The following is a 14,146-nucleotide window of genomic DNA, read 5'->3' on the forward strand; positions in this document are numbered from 1 at the left end:
ATGCTGTACACGGTGTGAGGTCTTCTCTCCCTCAGGTGTTTGTGGCTTGATCGTCCCTCAGGAAGACATGCCATTTTGTGATTCTGGCATCTGTCCCGACATCATCATGAACCCGCACGGCTTCCCATCGCGAATGACGGTCAGTACACGTTTTTCAGAGGTACTGCTTGTAAGGAAGAAAGCGGGCAGTGTTGGCCATGGGACCCTGAAACTTATTTTTAGAAAGGGCCCTTTGACCCTCTTGCCACACGAATAGGTTCCTGCCCCTGACGTGCAAGGTTACTGTTCTGTACAGAGGGAGTGCAGAGAGGGTCTGCCCTTCCCTTTGAGAGCAGTCTCCTGAGGGAGGAACGTACCCTCAGCAAATTGAATCTCTTTTATTGACCCCCATGTTTCTCCCTTCCCATGGTTCTCGTTTGGCACCCTTGCTGCACGGCTTAACAGCTGTATGACTGGGGAAAGCTGCTCAACTGGTCTGTGCTTGAGTTCCCTCAGGGACACAGCATGGGGAATAATAGTGCCTGTCCCATGGGGCTTTGGGGGCATGAACGTGGATCCCACGTGTCAAGCTTTTCCAAGGGCCACACAGTAAGAGAGCAATAAATATTTGCTGCTATTAATGTATCACTCTTATTAAGAGTAGTAATGTCAGTCTTTGGGGGGAGTAGCCTGTGGCTAAGTAAACAGACTTCCTGGACCACGAGAAGGGGCTCACTTGGGTGGTTCCATCCCACAGGTGGGGAAGCTGATTGAGCTGCTGGCCGGCAAGGCCGGCGTGTTGGATGGCAGATTCCACTACGGCACTGCGTTTGGAGGCAGCAAAGTGAAGGATGTGTGTGAAGACCTCGTTCGCCATGGTTATAACTACCTGGGGAAAGACTATGTTACATCTGGCATCACAGGGTAAGTACGTTGGTAGACATTTTAAAGAAAAAGTATGATTTTAAGGCATACCTTAAGATGAGCTTTTCTCCTGTAAGAAGGTGGACACAAAATCTAACTTTGGGGGTGTTGGCTGGTGCTGCCACGGCGATAACCATGTTGCTGTACGTAAGTGAGTCAAGTCGACACCTGCTCACAGTTGTATGTCAGTTACATCTCAGTAAAACCGGGGGGGAAGGAAATGCAAACTCACAAAACTGATGAATTAAGAAGTGGTGTTTTACTGGTGAGTGTATCATTTAAAAAGGAGAAAAGTCGATTTGCCAAAATAGGATTTCTATACAACTTTAATCGTATATAATGCAAAATCCCATAACCACTGAACTTTCTCTGTTTAAGAGAATGGATATCAGATAATTCATGCTCTGACAGCCTGAGGCCTGACGTTTGCGTGTTCATTCACTAAGTATGTAACGGCAAACAAAATAGACAGGGTCCCTGAGCTGTGCAGCTGACCAATGAGGTTTGTTACTAGACTTACTAAAAAATGAGACAAAAAGTAACTTCTCAGCAGGGCCTACCCTGACTCCTTAATTTGAAACTACAACTCTGTATTGCCCATTTCCTACCTTATTTTTCTCTGTAGCATTCATCCTTATCAAATACCCCATGTAATAATACTATCTAATACTGTTATCTGTCTCCTCCGTGAGAGCAGTACTTGTCTGTTTTGTTGACTGTTTTATTTCCAGTGTCTGCACACAGCAGGCGCTCCATAAATACTGATTCAGTAAAGGAATGGGAACAAATCAGTACAAACAGCTCTCATGGAAACGAAGGCAGAGAGTGGGTTAGGACGCCTCTGTGAGGTGGGTATGTTTCAGCGGAGATGGGAAGGGTGAGAAGAGTAGACCATTTGAAGACCGTTTGATGGAGAGGTGGGGCTGGGTTTGACACCTTCCCAGGGACAGACCTCAGTTCACCTGAGGTGAGACTGCAGAAGGAAAGAACGTTCTCACAGACAGTGCTGGCTCCTCCTGTGAACCTGGCAGAAGCAGAGATCCCTGAAATTCTCGTAGATGACAGGCTTTGGAAACTTGATTCACACATGGTTTTAAAGGATCAAATCAGTTGCTTAAGTTAAGACACACATTGTATTTTGTGCCAGATAAAAGTCTGGGTGGGACGTGGTGTTTCTGCTGTTTCTGAGGCTTCGCTTATACTGAAGCGGTGCTGGGCGTGGACTTGTGTGTAAGGACCCAGGGCTTGATTTGGTGCTGCACACAGACTATCCCGATGGGATTTAAATGGTCAGAATTGGTGTCTGTTAAAAATATTGAGTGCTTCTAAAATGATCTGTACAAACTATGATAACGTAGATTTCCTTAGGTATATCATGCCTGAGATGTTCTAGAAAATCACATTACAGGAAAAGAGTAATAGTCCAATTCAAAAGCGATTCCCTGAAGTAACTGAGGTCCACTTCAAAAATTGCGGTTGTCGTGGTGAAACTGATGGTCTCGGTTTTTGCTCCTCATCCAGAAATAATGCAGAAGTTGACCAGAAAATGTGCAGAACCAATGAATGAATTTGGTTGGCTTTCTGAACATGATTTCACTGAAAGATTTGAATGGGTTATTAATGCTCTGCTTCCCGTAGATAGCTTTAGTTCCTGTCTACACCACCTTCCCCTATGCCCCAGCTAGTGTTTTCATGTCTTTGCCAGTTATCTCAGTGGCAGAGTTTGAGAAACACAAGTTGAACTTGTCAGCTGAAAGTTCCCCAGAGGGCTTGCAAGCACATTCACCCACCAGCTTCACCCCTTGCCAGATTCTTGAGTATAACTAGGAGGGGAAATTGCACGCGGCTCTCTTCAGTGGATGATGGAATGGCATTAGGTGGCAGAGTTGCCTAGGCTCTACCATGAGCAGCCATACTGAGAAGGATTGGAATCCTCGATGATCAGAGCTGGAAAGAACCTTGGTCTGACCCCCTTGTTGTACATCTAGGAAAACTGGGATAAAGAGGTCAAGTAATGACTGTGTGACAGAGGTGGGACAAGAGCCGTGTTGCCCGACACACTGTCGATTGTGCCTTGCACTCCACTCTGTGTCTTTCCCGAATCTGGCTGTCCTTAAGCCGGCACAGTGGCTTGAAGGCTGCAAGCGCCTGTGTGGGTGGTGGTAGAAGATAAGGCAGGCAAGCAGGGGCCGAGTGCTTCCGTGTACCCCTGCCGTGTTGCTCGCCGCCTTTGCTCCTTCCACTTCTGCTTCATGCCATGGTCCACAAGGACTGCGTGTGAGCCAGGCCATCGTGGCAGGGAGGGCCCAGGATTCCCTGCACCGCTCACCAGCTCTGATTAACCTCTCAGACCCTCTGTACCTATTCCTTCCTCTTAAAAAATTAGGACAGTGTCTCCCTCCCTGGATGGGGTATAGATTAAATGGCACATGGCAGATTCTCCCTTACTTTTGAGGAAGTTCCAGGGCAGGAAAAATTTTTTAGAGGCATTAATCCCCTGCCTGCTATTGCTCCAAACTAAAGGAGAAAGTTTTTTCTGTCAAAGCACTGAAATGTTCACTGTCTTTTACAAGTCTTACTACAGTTTTTCTAAGGATTCATTGAGTCAGCGATGGTTTAACAAACCTTTGCAGAGCCCCAGTCATGTGCCAGGCAGGGTCACCAGTGCCAGAGCCACAGTGACAGAGGCGGCAGAGTGCTTATCCCGAGGAGTTTGCTTCTGGTGGGAAGACGGGCAGTAATCAGGGAAATAGTGATTGTGTATTTTAATATCAAGTGGTGGCAAGTGCTCTAAAGAAAATAAAACCTAGGTAAGAGTTGAGAGAGAGTGGGGGCTCGGTGATGGTGGGGTGAGAGGAGGACTCCTCTAGATAAGGTGATGAGGGAAAGGGAGGTCTCTCAGGAGGTGAAATGTTCGACAGCCGTGTGAATACCTGGTGGAAGAATGTCTTAGAAACAAGAAGTGCAAAGGCCCTGAGGCAGACTTGCTACATTAGAGGAGCTACGAAGAGGCTGGTGTTACTGGAGTAGAATGAGCAGTGGGGAAAGGGAACAGGACGTGAGTCGGAGGTGGGCAAGAACCAGACTATTGTGAGACGTATGGCTGTGATACAAAATTTGGATGACACAGATTCTGAATGTGGTAGAAAGCAACTGGGAATTTAGAACAGAAGAATCATCTGCGATTTACATTTGAGAAGGAATCGCTCTGATTTGTCCTGTGAAAACAGATTGTTGAGGGCTAGAAGCGGAAGCAGGGAGAGCAGCCAGACTAGCGTCTGCAGGAGTCCAGGCAAGAAAGGGTGGCAGCCTGACTAGGGCAGGAGCAGTGAAGGACGGACCGTTCTGTACTTACGTTCTCACCACCCGTTTATGTTTTCATTTCTTAAGTAAACAGTGTGTCTTCTAACGTGTCGGTGGTGTTTTTATATTTTCAGATCTTGCCTTTTCACTCAGCGCAGACTGAAAATCCTCCTCTCTCACTTATTCATCAGCCCCTTCTGAAACAAGCAAACAAGGCCCTGCCAGTGAGGGGTCCTGAGGCTCTCTTGTTAGCCCAAACCTGGTTCTTAGTCCAAAACTCTGACCTTTCTTCCAGCGAGCCCTTGGAAGCATACATCTATTTTGGCCCGGTGTACTATCAGAAACTGAAGCACATGGTGCTGGACAAGATGCACGCCCGGGCCCGGGGACCACGAGCTGTCCTGACCAGGTAAGAGGGGAGCATTTACAGAAAGAATTTCTGATGCGGTCGAGCCTACCTTGCACTCCCCAGATACAGCAACAGGCAGACTCAGCAAAGTTTCTGTTTCCCCGAGAGGTCAAAATTTGGAGTGCTAGGCATCAACAGAAATCCTGTATGTTTGGTTAGCAGGAAACAATAGCAACCAATTAAAAATCATCCCAGAGGCACAGGAGCGACCCATCCCAGGTCTTGCCAGTAGTCGCCTACCATGGCCCTTGACTGTGTACCCGTTTGCAAATATGGTCTTATTCAGAAACCTTCATGTGTAAGAATGTAGACACACTTACATACCCACCACATGCACATACGTGGATACACCAGCGTGCTCCCATGCACACACAGAAGACACATACGTACGTTATTTGGGAGCCCAAGCCACAGCTGTCGTTTTTTAAACCTCCTGTTACTGGAGCAGAAGGCGCCTGTACTCGCATGCTCGTTTGAATAAGCTCCGGGAGGTCCACACGGGCCCTGTTCGCCGGTGTATTCTCAGCTCCAAGCACAGTGTCTGCATGTTGATGAATGCGTGGGTATCATTGTTGGAAAGGGAATGACAAATGCTAAGTTTCACGTGTTCTTAGTCCTGTGTTCTCCAGTCGGAGAAGCATAGTTCAGGGCAGTAGCTCTCAAGCCCTAGCACTTTTGCCTCCCAGGGGACATTTGACAATGTCCAAAGACGTCTTAGGGTGTCGCAGTTGGGGATGTGGGGAGGGAGCTACTGGCATCTGGTGGGTAGAGGCCAGGTATGCTGCCGGAGACCCTCCAGGGCCCCGGGCAGCACCCACCACAGAGAATTCCCCAGCTCCTTAGGGGTTTCCTGCCGAGTTGAGGAACCGTGGGCCAGGAGAGGGAGCACGGGCCTTGAAGCCAGGTAGACGTGGATGTGAACTCACCTCCACCTTGTAGCTTTACCCTGAGCCTTGGACAGATCACTCAGCTACTCGCAGCTTTGCTTTTTCTTAGACATGAAGTGGCCACAGTGATGCCCACCTCACAGCATGCTGGGAATGTCTGATGTTCGAGTGTAGAACGTGTATAGTGCTGATCCGTGGGGGACACTCCAGAAATAGCCAGTTGCCTGCCTGCTTCTGCTGATCTGGGCTCGGATGTTCCAGTGCAGGGGGAGGGAGGGGGTTGGAGAAGCGAGTGTCTGAGTTAACTTTTTTAAACCAAGGGAGAGGTGGGGATGATTCGGTCCCATGACCAATTAAAACTGAGCAGATGCACGTGCCTGTTGGAACGATAGACATACGTGTGCTCCAAATTGCAGAAGAGGAAGGAGAAGTCAAGATTCTCGAGGCACCAGCGAGCCCAGCTGTGAGACCCTACTTGGGTTACGTGTAATCTCTCCCCTGAGCGCTGTCCCCTCCAGAACTTCTGTCTCAGTTAGAACATCCAAAAACTATTCCAGAGGAACAAGTGTCAAAACAGTTCATTCCTATTTTGAACTTTGTTGTATAAAAAAAGTTATTACTTTTGTGCATTCCGTGGGAAGACTGCGGGAGTGCATTTGTCCATAGTCCGTTATCTCAGTTGGTTTAAATCCAAGTTTTGGGTTCTGCCCACATGTGATCTGGCCACCTTCACTTGTCCAGTGGCCGCCGATCGATTCCTTCTACCGCAGGGGTTCCATCAGCAGATAAAGACAGATGTTGTGCTCAGTTACCAAGTTTCCACTACAGTGTGTTCGTCTCGACTATTTGTTCAGTTTTTCATATGTAGATTGTCTTTGAACAAATAATCTCCAACTTCAGTCGTGTTCCCAGTATAACTTTTAGCAACAAGAAAAGGTAAAAGTTCAGCACGGGTTGGCGTGTGCTTGTTTACCGTTTTAACTCTTTGGAAAGTTGGCAGCAACAATAAAGAATAAAAGATGCTCTGGAGTAAAGCGAGCATGAGCTTCGTGGTCCACTCCTTGCACAAGGAGTGTCGCTCCAAAATCAGCCAGCCAGGGAGCTCGCATTCGTTCTTCTCTCTTCTTTTTTCAGTAGTTTGTCTCTTCATACCTGGGTGGGGTTTCCTGTGCTGTTTCAGTATCCCCTGATTGTACCTGCATCTCTGAGTCCCGGATTCTTACCCTTTTCAAGTATCCCCGAGCACGGCACACACATAAGCCGCAGGGAGTCCATTCAGGGGACTCAAAGATCCCAGCTTAAGTGTCCCCTCTGAGGAGGAATGGAGCATCGTCATACAGGAAGGACGGACCTGGAGGGGGGACACACACAACTTTCCGGGTCTCCGAGGACCCTCCCTTCTGGCTCAGGCACTCTGTCCTTCCAGATGGTTCCTGATCTGTTCCAAATTTTATAAAAATCCTTTTGCTTCTTTCCATGTTTGCTTCTTAGTAACACGGAGCCCCGACAATAACCACTGGGGGACCCAGGTTTCTTCCACTCTCTGTTCTGCTTAGTTGTTCAGTGTTAAACAACAGAACTAAAACATCTCTGAAAATAGTCAAAAGCCATTCTTCCCTGACTTGAGGGCTGTACTTTCCTAATAATAATGATACCGTGGTGGTAGTAGTAATGCTAGCACTGCTATTTTATATGATTCTGTATTGATTCGTTATTACATCAGATGATATTATTTAATTATTATTACAACTTAATAACAATAGCAACCACTAGTATTACATCTCCGCTCATTTAAGGCTCTTGGGGAACCTTAAATTTTACATTTTGCACGTGCAGCTGAGGGGCAGGCGGGGCAGCCGGCTTCAGGTCCCTGTCCAGTAACTGATTTGGATCCAGGTGAGCCCCGCTCTGAAGCCCTGTGCTCTTAGACAGTACGCGATGCTGCCCCTTTGTTGGTTTAATCTAATCATGACACATTTATCTGATTTGTTTCAAAGACAGCCCACTGAAGGTCGATCTCGTGATGGCGGTTTGCGTCTTGGAGAAATGGAACGTGACTGTTTAATCGGTTATGGAGCCAGTATGCTTTTACTAGAGAGACTAATGATTTCAAGTGATGCCTTTGAGGTTGATGTCTGTGGGCAGTGTGGACTTCTGGGGTATTCTGGCTGGTAAGTGGATACCATATGTCTCTCATACACACACCTTGCCTCTTAAATCACAGTTCAAGAAGTGACCCTGGATCATACCCACATGCTCTCCAACCTTCCTGTCCATGCATTCCTAGAATTGGGAGTTTTATATGTACCTGTTTAGTTTGCCTACCTAATGTTCTGTTTTCTACACCACTAGAGTTTAAATACCCAAGGAGCATGGACTTTGTCTTCTTTTTAATATTATCTTGATTTATATCAGTATTCATCTGTAAAAATGCCTAGCAGATTCCTTGTTAGGTATGAGAAGTATAGCATTTTGTAACTAGAAACTTTTTAGAGAACATTGTGTTGAATGCCCTTATTTAGCCTCAAACCCAAAGAGCCTGGTATGTTGCCCCATGTCATATAGCAAGTTGGTGAGAGAGCCGGGACCAGGACCTGGTACACTGGTACGCTGGTACCCTGACCCCTTGTCTGTACTCTGTCTGCATAGCAAGCTGCTTTACACTTACTGTGAGTTCCATCATGGCAGAGATGAGGTCTGTCTCAGTCATTCACTCAACAAACAATTCATGAGAATCTGCTAAGTGCCAGACACTGTTCTAGGACCCAGAATATAGTGGTGAATAAGAAGATAGATGAATGGCTGCTCACAGGGATCGTCTCTTCTAGTTCATTCCAACTACATTCTGTCTTGTTTACCCCCTGCTTCTCCAGTGTGGGACCTGGTAGAGGCTTAGTAAAAAATAATTGCTGGATGACACTGACCCTGCGTATGGAGGATTGCAAGTAGGTAACTTCTGTAAATCACACAGCTGATAATGTCTGTGCAGAGTTCAGTGCACAAAGGCCAGCTTAAAGGATGAAGCTACATGCTGGTTTTGTTTGTGTAGGTGGTCAGCGTCCCACTCTGCCACCAAGGAACGTCTCCTCTGTTCGAGGTTAGTCACATTCCAGGGTCCTGACTTGCCCTGGAAGCAGGAGGGCCTGTAGCTGGCCTGTCTTCACATATTTTCTATCAGAGACGAGGTCTAACGTGGGTGCTGCAGGGACAGGAAACAGCCTGAACTCCCTGGTCACCCTTCACGTGCACTCCCAGAGCCCCTTTCCCAGGGAGGCACCGTCCCCTGGAGGATAGAATTAGGCCAGATGAGCCACCCTTGCCAGAGTTGAGGGCTACCTGGGCCACCTTTTCCCCCACTGAGTCTCTCCTCAAAGCCTCCTTCCAGAGAGGTTCCTGGCTTCCTGCCATTATAAGCCTCCAGTTTCTTGGTTGAATAAAGCAAATCAAGGGTCAGAGTGAGTGGGCATCTTAGAATAGAGTATATACCTTGCTTGGTAAGTGACAAACCGTTTGAGCCAATTATTTTACGGGTTTTAGTGCAGAAGAGTTGGTGAGACTTGCCTGTGAAGAAATCATTTCGTTTAAAAACGAGCACAAGAGGTGGCCATTTGCAGCTCATTCCTTTCATAAGGTTGCGGAGATGGGTGACGTGATTCTAAGCATAAGCCCGGCTCTTTCTTATATCAGCCACTGGGGTGGGGGTTTCAATTCTGAGATGTCTCTTCACCTTTTGAAATGCATATCGAATTTGCCTTTTATTGTCCTGGCTGTGTCACAACAGCCACGCAAGGGTAAGAGGAAGGTGCCTGGGACCAGTTCCACTGTGCTTACCTCTTCAAACTTGGCCCAAGGATTTGTAAGTCATTCACTTTGAAAAGACGGTACAGAAGAGTCGTTTTATTAAAAATAGGGATCATGAAACTTCAAAATGGATTTCCTTTTCTTCTCTATCCTCCCAGCATTTTCTCCTATGCCCCCCACCCAAAAGGGAGAGAAAAAGAGAGAAAGCAGACCAGATTCACTCGCGTACTTTGGAAACCTTCCCCTCTCTTTCGCTGACTATTCAGGGAAACTAAGGAAAGCAGTAATTGATCTCAGTATTATCCTGTGAAATTCTTAGCTTCTTTCCTGCTTTGTTTCTGTGTCATTTAGAGACCGTGTGATGGCAGAGCCTGATGTGGAAGCTTGCGTGTTCCGTGGGCGTTGTATTTGAAATCCTTTGAAAGAGGGCTAAATCAGGTTACACGGTTTAAGGGTCTTTACTGTAATTAAACAGACCTGGATATACTGTGTGTCTGATTTTGAGTGGCCTGCTTGTACCCTTGTTGCCAACAGAAAAAAATCCTAATCCAGTCTGGAAGTCTAGCAGCCTCCTCACGTGCAGCTCTGTGGCAGAGGAGCATAATGATGCTGTCATTTTTCATCATTACCTGGGCGTGTGTGCGGGGCCGTGCGGGAGGGAGCGCGGGCGTGTGTGGCAGGAAGTCGCCCTTTAATGAACAGCACAATGGAGGACGCGTAATTAGAGCAGTTCGGAACCTTGAAACTGGCCTTTTGTCAGTGACTTGCACATTAGTAAGGCATTGCTATGGGGATGTTTACGGCAAGACTGTTGTTCTGCAGAAGACATGAAGGGCATAAGTCACAAAAGAGAGGTCTGGAAGGAACACTACAGGGAAAAGAAAGTCCCTATTAAGTTAATTAGCTCATCGAGGACATTTTACTGGACAGTCAGTGTCTCGTGTGAAGCGGCAGCCTCCTTCTTTTGATGCCTTTGCCCTAAAAAGTCAGTTTATTTTCTTGTTGTTGGGTCATGTTTCTTCCTTTTGAAATTGTTCAAACACAGGGTAAGGTAACTCAATAGCTTGTAATTTATATATGTGTATATACGTGTATATATATTTTTATGCATGCGTGTATGTATGTAGAATAATGCAGTGGAACATTTTAAGTGGTGGAGAAATGTTTAATAATAGAGAAGGTTAGTGGGCTTTCTGGATTATGAACCAGCATGTATGGAAATTTTAAATAAGCTTGGATTGAAGTCACAGAGTAACATAGACAGAATCAACAAGAAGTTACTGCCATTAAAACCATTTCTCCAATTTAATTAAAGCATGAATATGATTCTTGAATAAATTAGGTCAACCAAGCACACTAAAAACAGTTCTTAAATGATAATGCATTAAAGAGGTCTTCAGGTACAGTCTTTTAGAAAGAAGTCCGTCACTGTGTTGATATGACTGTTGATGGAACTCCCGGTGTGTCCTCAGTCCCTGTAGTCAGCCCCCTTGGGGACCATGCTGCTCACACAGGTCCTGGCTTGTCTTTTTCCCCTTTCCCTTCTCAGGAGGTTCACATCTAAAGTGTCACCCATCACCTCTCTCAAATTCTTTGTGCTTTTCTTTTCTAAAATAATAAAAGCTTGATTTTGCTGATTTCAAAAATGACCCTGCACTTTATAAAGTATTCAAAGTTACAAAAATATATATATATAAATTATCTTATTAATTCTCATCACCCAGAGGTGACTGCTATTCACATTTTAGTGACTCTTTTTGAGACATCTCTGTTGCCAATAGTTATGTAACACACCCACCCCCCCCCCCCCCCCCCCCACCGGTTGTTTTTTAAACGATGAACCCTTTGAGATTCTGATAATAGCAGCAAAATGCAAATACATACTCACCGAAAAATCTTGTTATACATGACTTTGGGAGCTTCATATATTTACTGAAACCCATCTGAGGACCTTCTTGAAACCAGGCTGTTGAGAGAACTTTTTTCACTCCACCGTATGTCCCAGACACCTTTTTATTTCAATAAATCTGGGTCTACATCACCACGTTTAATGGCTGCACAGCGTTCTTCTGTGTAAATGTCTTACAGTCACAGAACCGGTTCCCTCCTGGATCTCCAGGTGGCCCCTGCTTTGTGCTATCATAAACCGTGTGAACGTTCTCCTGCACTCGTCCTGGCCACTTCTGAGATTAGTCAGATACTACGCACATTTACGTTGTTACACGTACTGCCTTCCTGCCCCCCCCCAGTGGCCTTCCCCTCCACTTCCCAGTCAGCGCAGAATCTTCTAGGTTCGGGTGGTCTTCCTCTTGCACTTGTCACTCCTCCATTGACTAGGAGGACCCTGTTTTCCACCCAAGTCGCAGCTGCCCCAGACTCTTGAGGTGTAGGGTGAGTTCTTATTTGGGTCTGAAAGCTGAGAGGATAGTTCGCTTTCTGCCCAGGGACTCTTCATCGGTTGTAGCCGTTGATTAAGACCTAGGTTTAGTTCACTGGCTCTCTCTGAAGGAAGAGGAAAGAAGATCCTTAGCGGGATAGCAGACGTATTGTTAGGAGCACGGGCTGTTGTAGGGATTCGGTGAAAATATATGTACAGGGAGAGCACGTCGTAAGTGCACTAGCTTCTCCTACAAGTTAGAAACCGCCAAGCATGCAGAGCCCTGGAAAAATAAATAGCATTTGAGTGGCCACCACATCCTCTCTGAAAGTCCTGTGTTCCCTGTCACACTTCAGGTGTCTCAGTGACAGATCAAGTTGTCCTTGTTGAGCGTCTTACCATGAAGAGTATAGTATAATAGATTTCTATCCAATACATAGAGATTGAATCGATTTTAAAAGTTTTCAACATTGAAAAGTCTAAATCTGAGTAACTTGGAGATGGCTCAGATTTCTGGGCCTCACTCAGAACAAGTAGTAAATGGTAGATATTTGGCATTTTAAAGAGAAAAATCTAGAAAATGGTAGTAACCGATTAAAATTGCATGCTTTTAAACCTACAGGAGTGATAGTTGTTTTGCTTTTGTTTTGCCTCCTTGGATGCTGCATTTTATGGGGTGGAGTGGTGGGGGGCATATAAGTACCTATTTGGTAATGGGACTGAACCCTGACGAATAGAATGGATCGGATGGATGGTAGAATCCACGTGCAGGCCTTGGTCTCTGAGCCACTGTCCCTCTAACACGTGCCGACTTGGGTTTCAGGTGCCATTACTGCAAGTCGTCCTGTCACGTGTCCTCCCTCCGCATCCCGTATGCCTGCAAGCTGCTCTTCCAGGAGCTGCAGTCGATGAACATCATCCCCCGCTTGAAACTGTCGAAATACAATGAGTAAGGGCGGGACAGGCCATTATTTAAAGAGAACTGCCGGCAGGTCCAAGGCAATGGAAAGCGGATTGAGGACCACGCCTGCTCCTGTGAAGAATTCCTTTGAACGTCCCCCCTCAAGAAAGGAAGACAGGCTTTCTTGTCCTGTGGACTGACGATGCAGCCTTGATCCGTGAGCCTCGGGCCGTGCGAGACATGCCACCCACGCAGACCATGATGCCCTCTCTCGTTCCTGGACTGAATGCGAGTCACAAATGGACATGACCTGAAAGATAAATAAACTTTTATTTATGTTCTGGTATCTTGAAATCTACTCATGAGAAAGACCTTCCTCCTTTAAAAGAATATTTGGGGTTAAATTCCCCATGATGCCTTCCCAGCTAACAAAACTCAAAAACTCTTACGACACCTGAAGGGTATGAAGAGTGTCTTTGAGTGTTGGCGTGGCCTTTGTCGAGGTGGCTGAGAGGAGCAGTGTGTGAAGGGAGAGAGCTGTGGGACGCTGAGAGCAGCGGATAAAGGGACGGCTTTCTTACCTGGTACTGTGAAATACAATGAATAAATTCCTACCATCTTATTAATAAGTTTACCAAGGATGTCCCCTTGTCTTACGGACTTGATTGCTACTCTTTTGAACCTCCGCAGTCAGACGATGCAATAATATTTGTTGAACATCTGAAAATAATTCCGTGGGTGCTTTGTGATTTTTTTTTTGTCCCTTCCATTCCTGCCAAGATGTTAGCTGTGCATTTTCTTTTTAATCTGACAACCTTCTTCACTTTTATTTCTAATTTGTTCTTAATTGTTCTCCCCTGAAGGCAGAGAACTATTTGTATTAAGGATTGTCTATGAAATAAGTCAGAAAAGGTTTGAGTAATGGTCAAGACTACATTTCCAGCATGTCACATTGAACGTGTTTCACAGAACATCAGTAGGTATTATACACCAACAAGAAGCAAGTTCCAGTATCAAATAAGGTGTAGAAACCAGGTGTAACCAAGTTAAACGTACCAGGAACTTTTTCAAAGCCTTTATTTACCAAGCTCCTATACTGGGACTCTCCAAAAGAGGAATGTTCCAGGAGCCAGGCTAGTCATTGGCTTAGGAACCCAGCCTCAACCTCACTTCGTTTACTTCACAATAAGAAGCTCTAATTCGAGTGTAAAAGTCCTAGAGACTTAACAGGAAAAGCAGAGAGAATGAGGGACATACTGCAGGTGAACAGGCCTTCCTCAGCCATCACCACGAATGTCTCCGTTCGATTCAGGGGCTCAATAGGTATTACAGAGGCAGAGGGGTTTGAATGCTGGATCTTTGGTTATGCCAGTTGTTCCTTCCTTTCTGGTTCTTAAAATTGATGGTGCTTTGGGGCGCCTGGGTGACTCCGTTGGTTGAGCCTCTGACTCTTGGTTTTGGCTCAGGTCATGATCTCAGGGTCATAGGATCAAGCCCTGTGTCGGGCTCCATGCTGAATGGGGAGTCTGCTTACGATTCTCTTTCTCCCTCTCCCTCTGCCCCTT

The 14,146-nt window shown here is 46.2% G+C and overlaps 1 protein-coding gene across 2 annotated transcripts in view; it reads left to right on the forward strand.

Moving 5' to 3' along the window:
• POLR3B (RNA polymerase III subunit B) overlaps nt 1-13,311 on the forward strand; it is a 106,765-nt gene extending 93,454 nt beyond the window's left edge. For both annotated transcript variants that reach the window (XM_002927641.4, XM_034643431.1), the window contains 5 exons: nt 36-139; nt 737-903; nt 4,502-4,615; nt 7,500-7,673; nt 12,504-13,311. In XM_002927641.4, coding sequence (XP_002927687.1) covers nt 36-139; nt 737-903; nt 4,502-4,615; nt 7,500-7,673; nt 12,504-12,633 — 689 coding nt within the window. In that variant the 3' untranslated portion in view covers nt 12,634-13,311. The remainder of the gene's footprint in view (nt 1-35; nt 140-736; nt 904-4,501; nt 4,616-7,499; nt 7,674-12,503) is intronic.
• Nucleotides 13,312-14,146: the final 835 nt, after the last annotated feature.

This window comes from Ailuropoda melanoleuca, chromosome 15 (assembly GCF_002007445.2).
Source record: "Ailuropoda melanoleuca isolate Jingjing chromosome 15, ASM200744v2, whole genome shotgun sequence".
Lineage (NCBI taxonomy): Eukaryota > Metazoa > Chordata > Mammalia > Carnivora > Ursidae > Ailuropoda > Ailuropoda melanoleuca.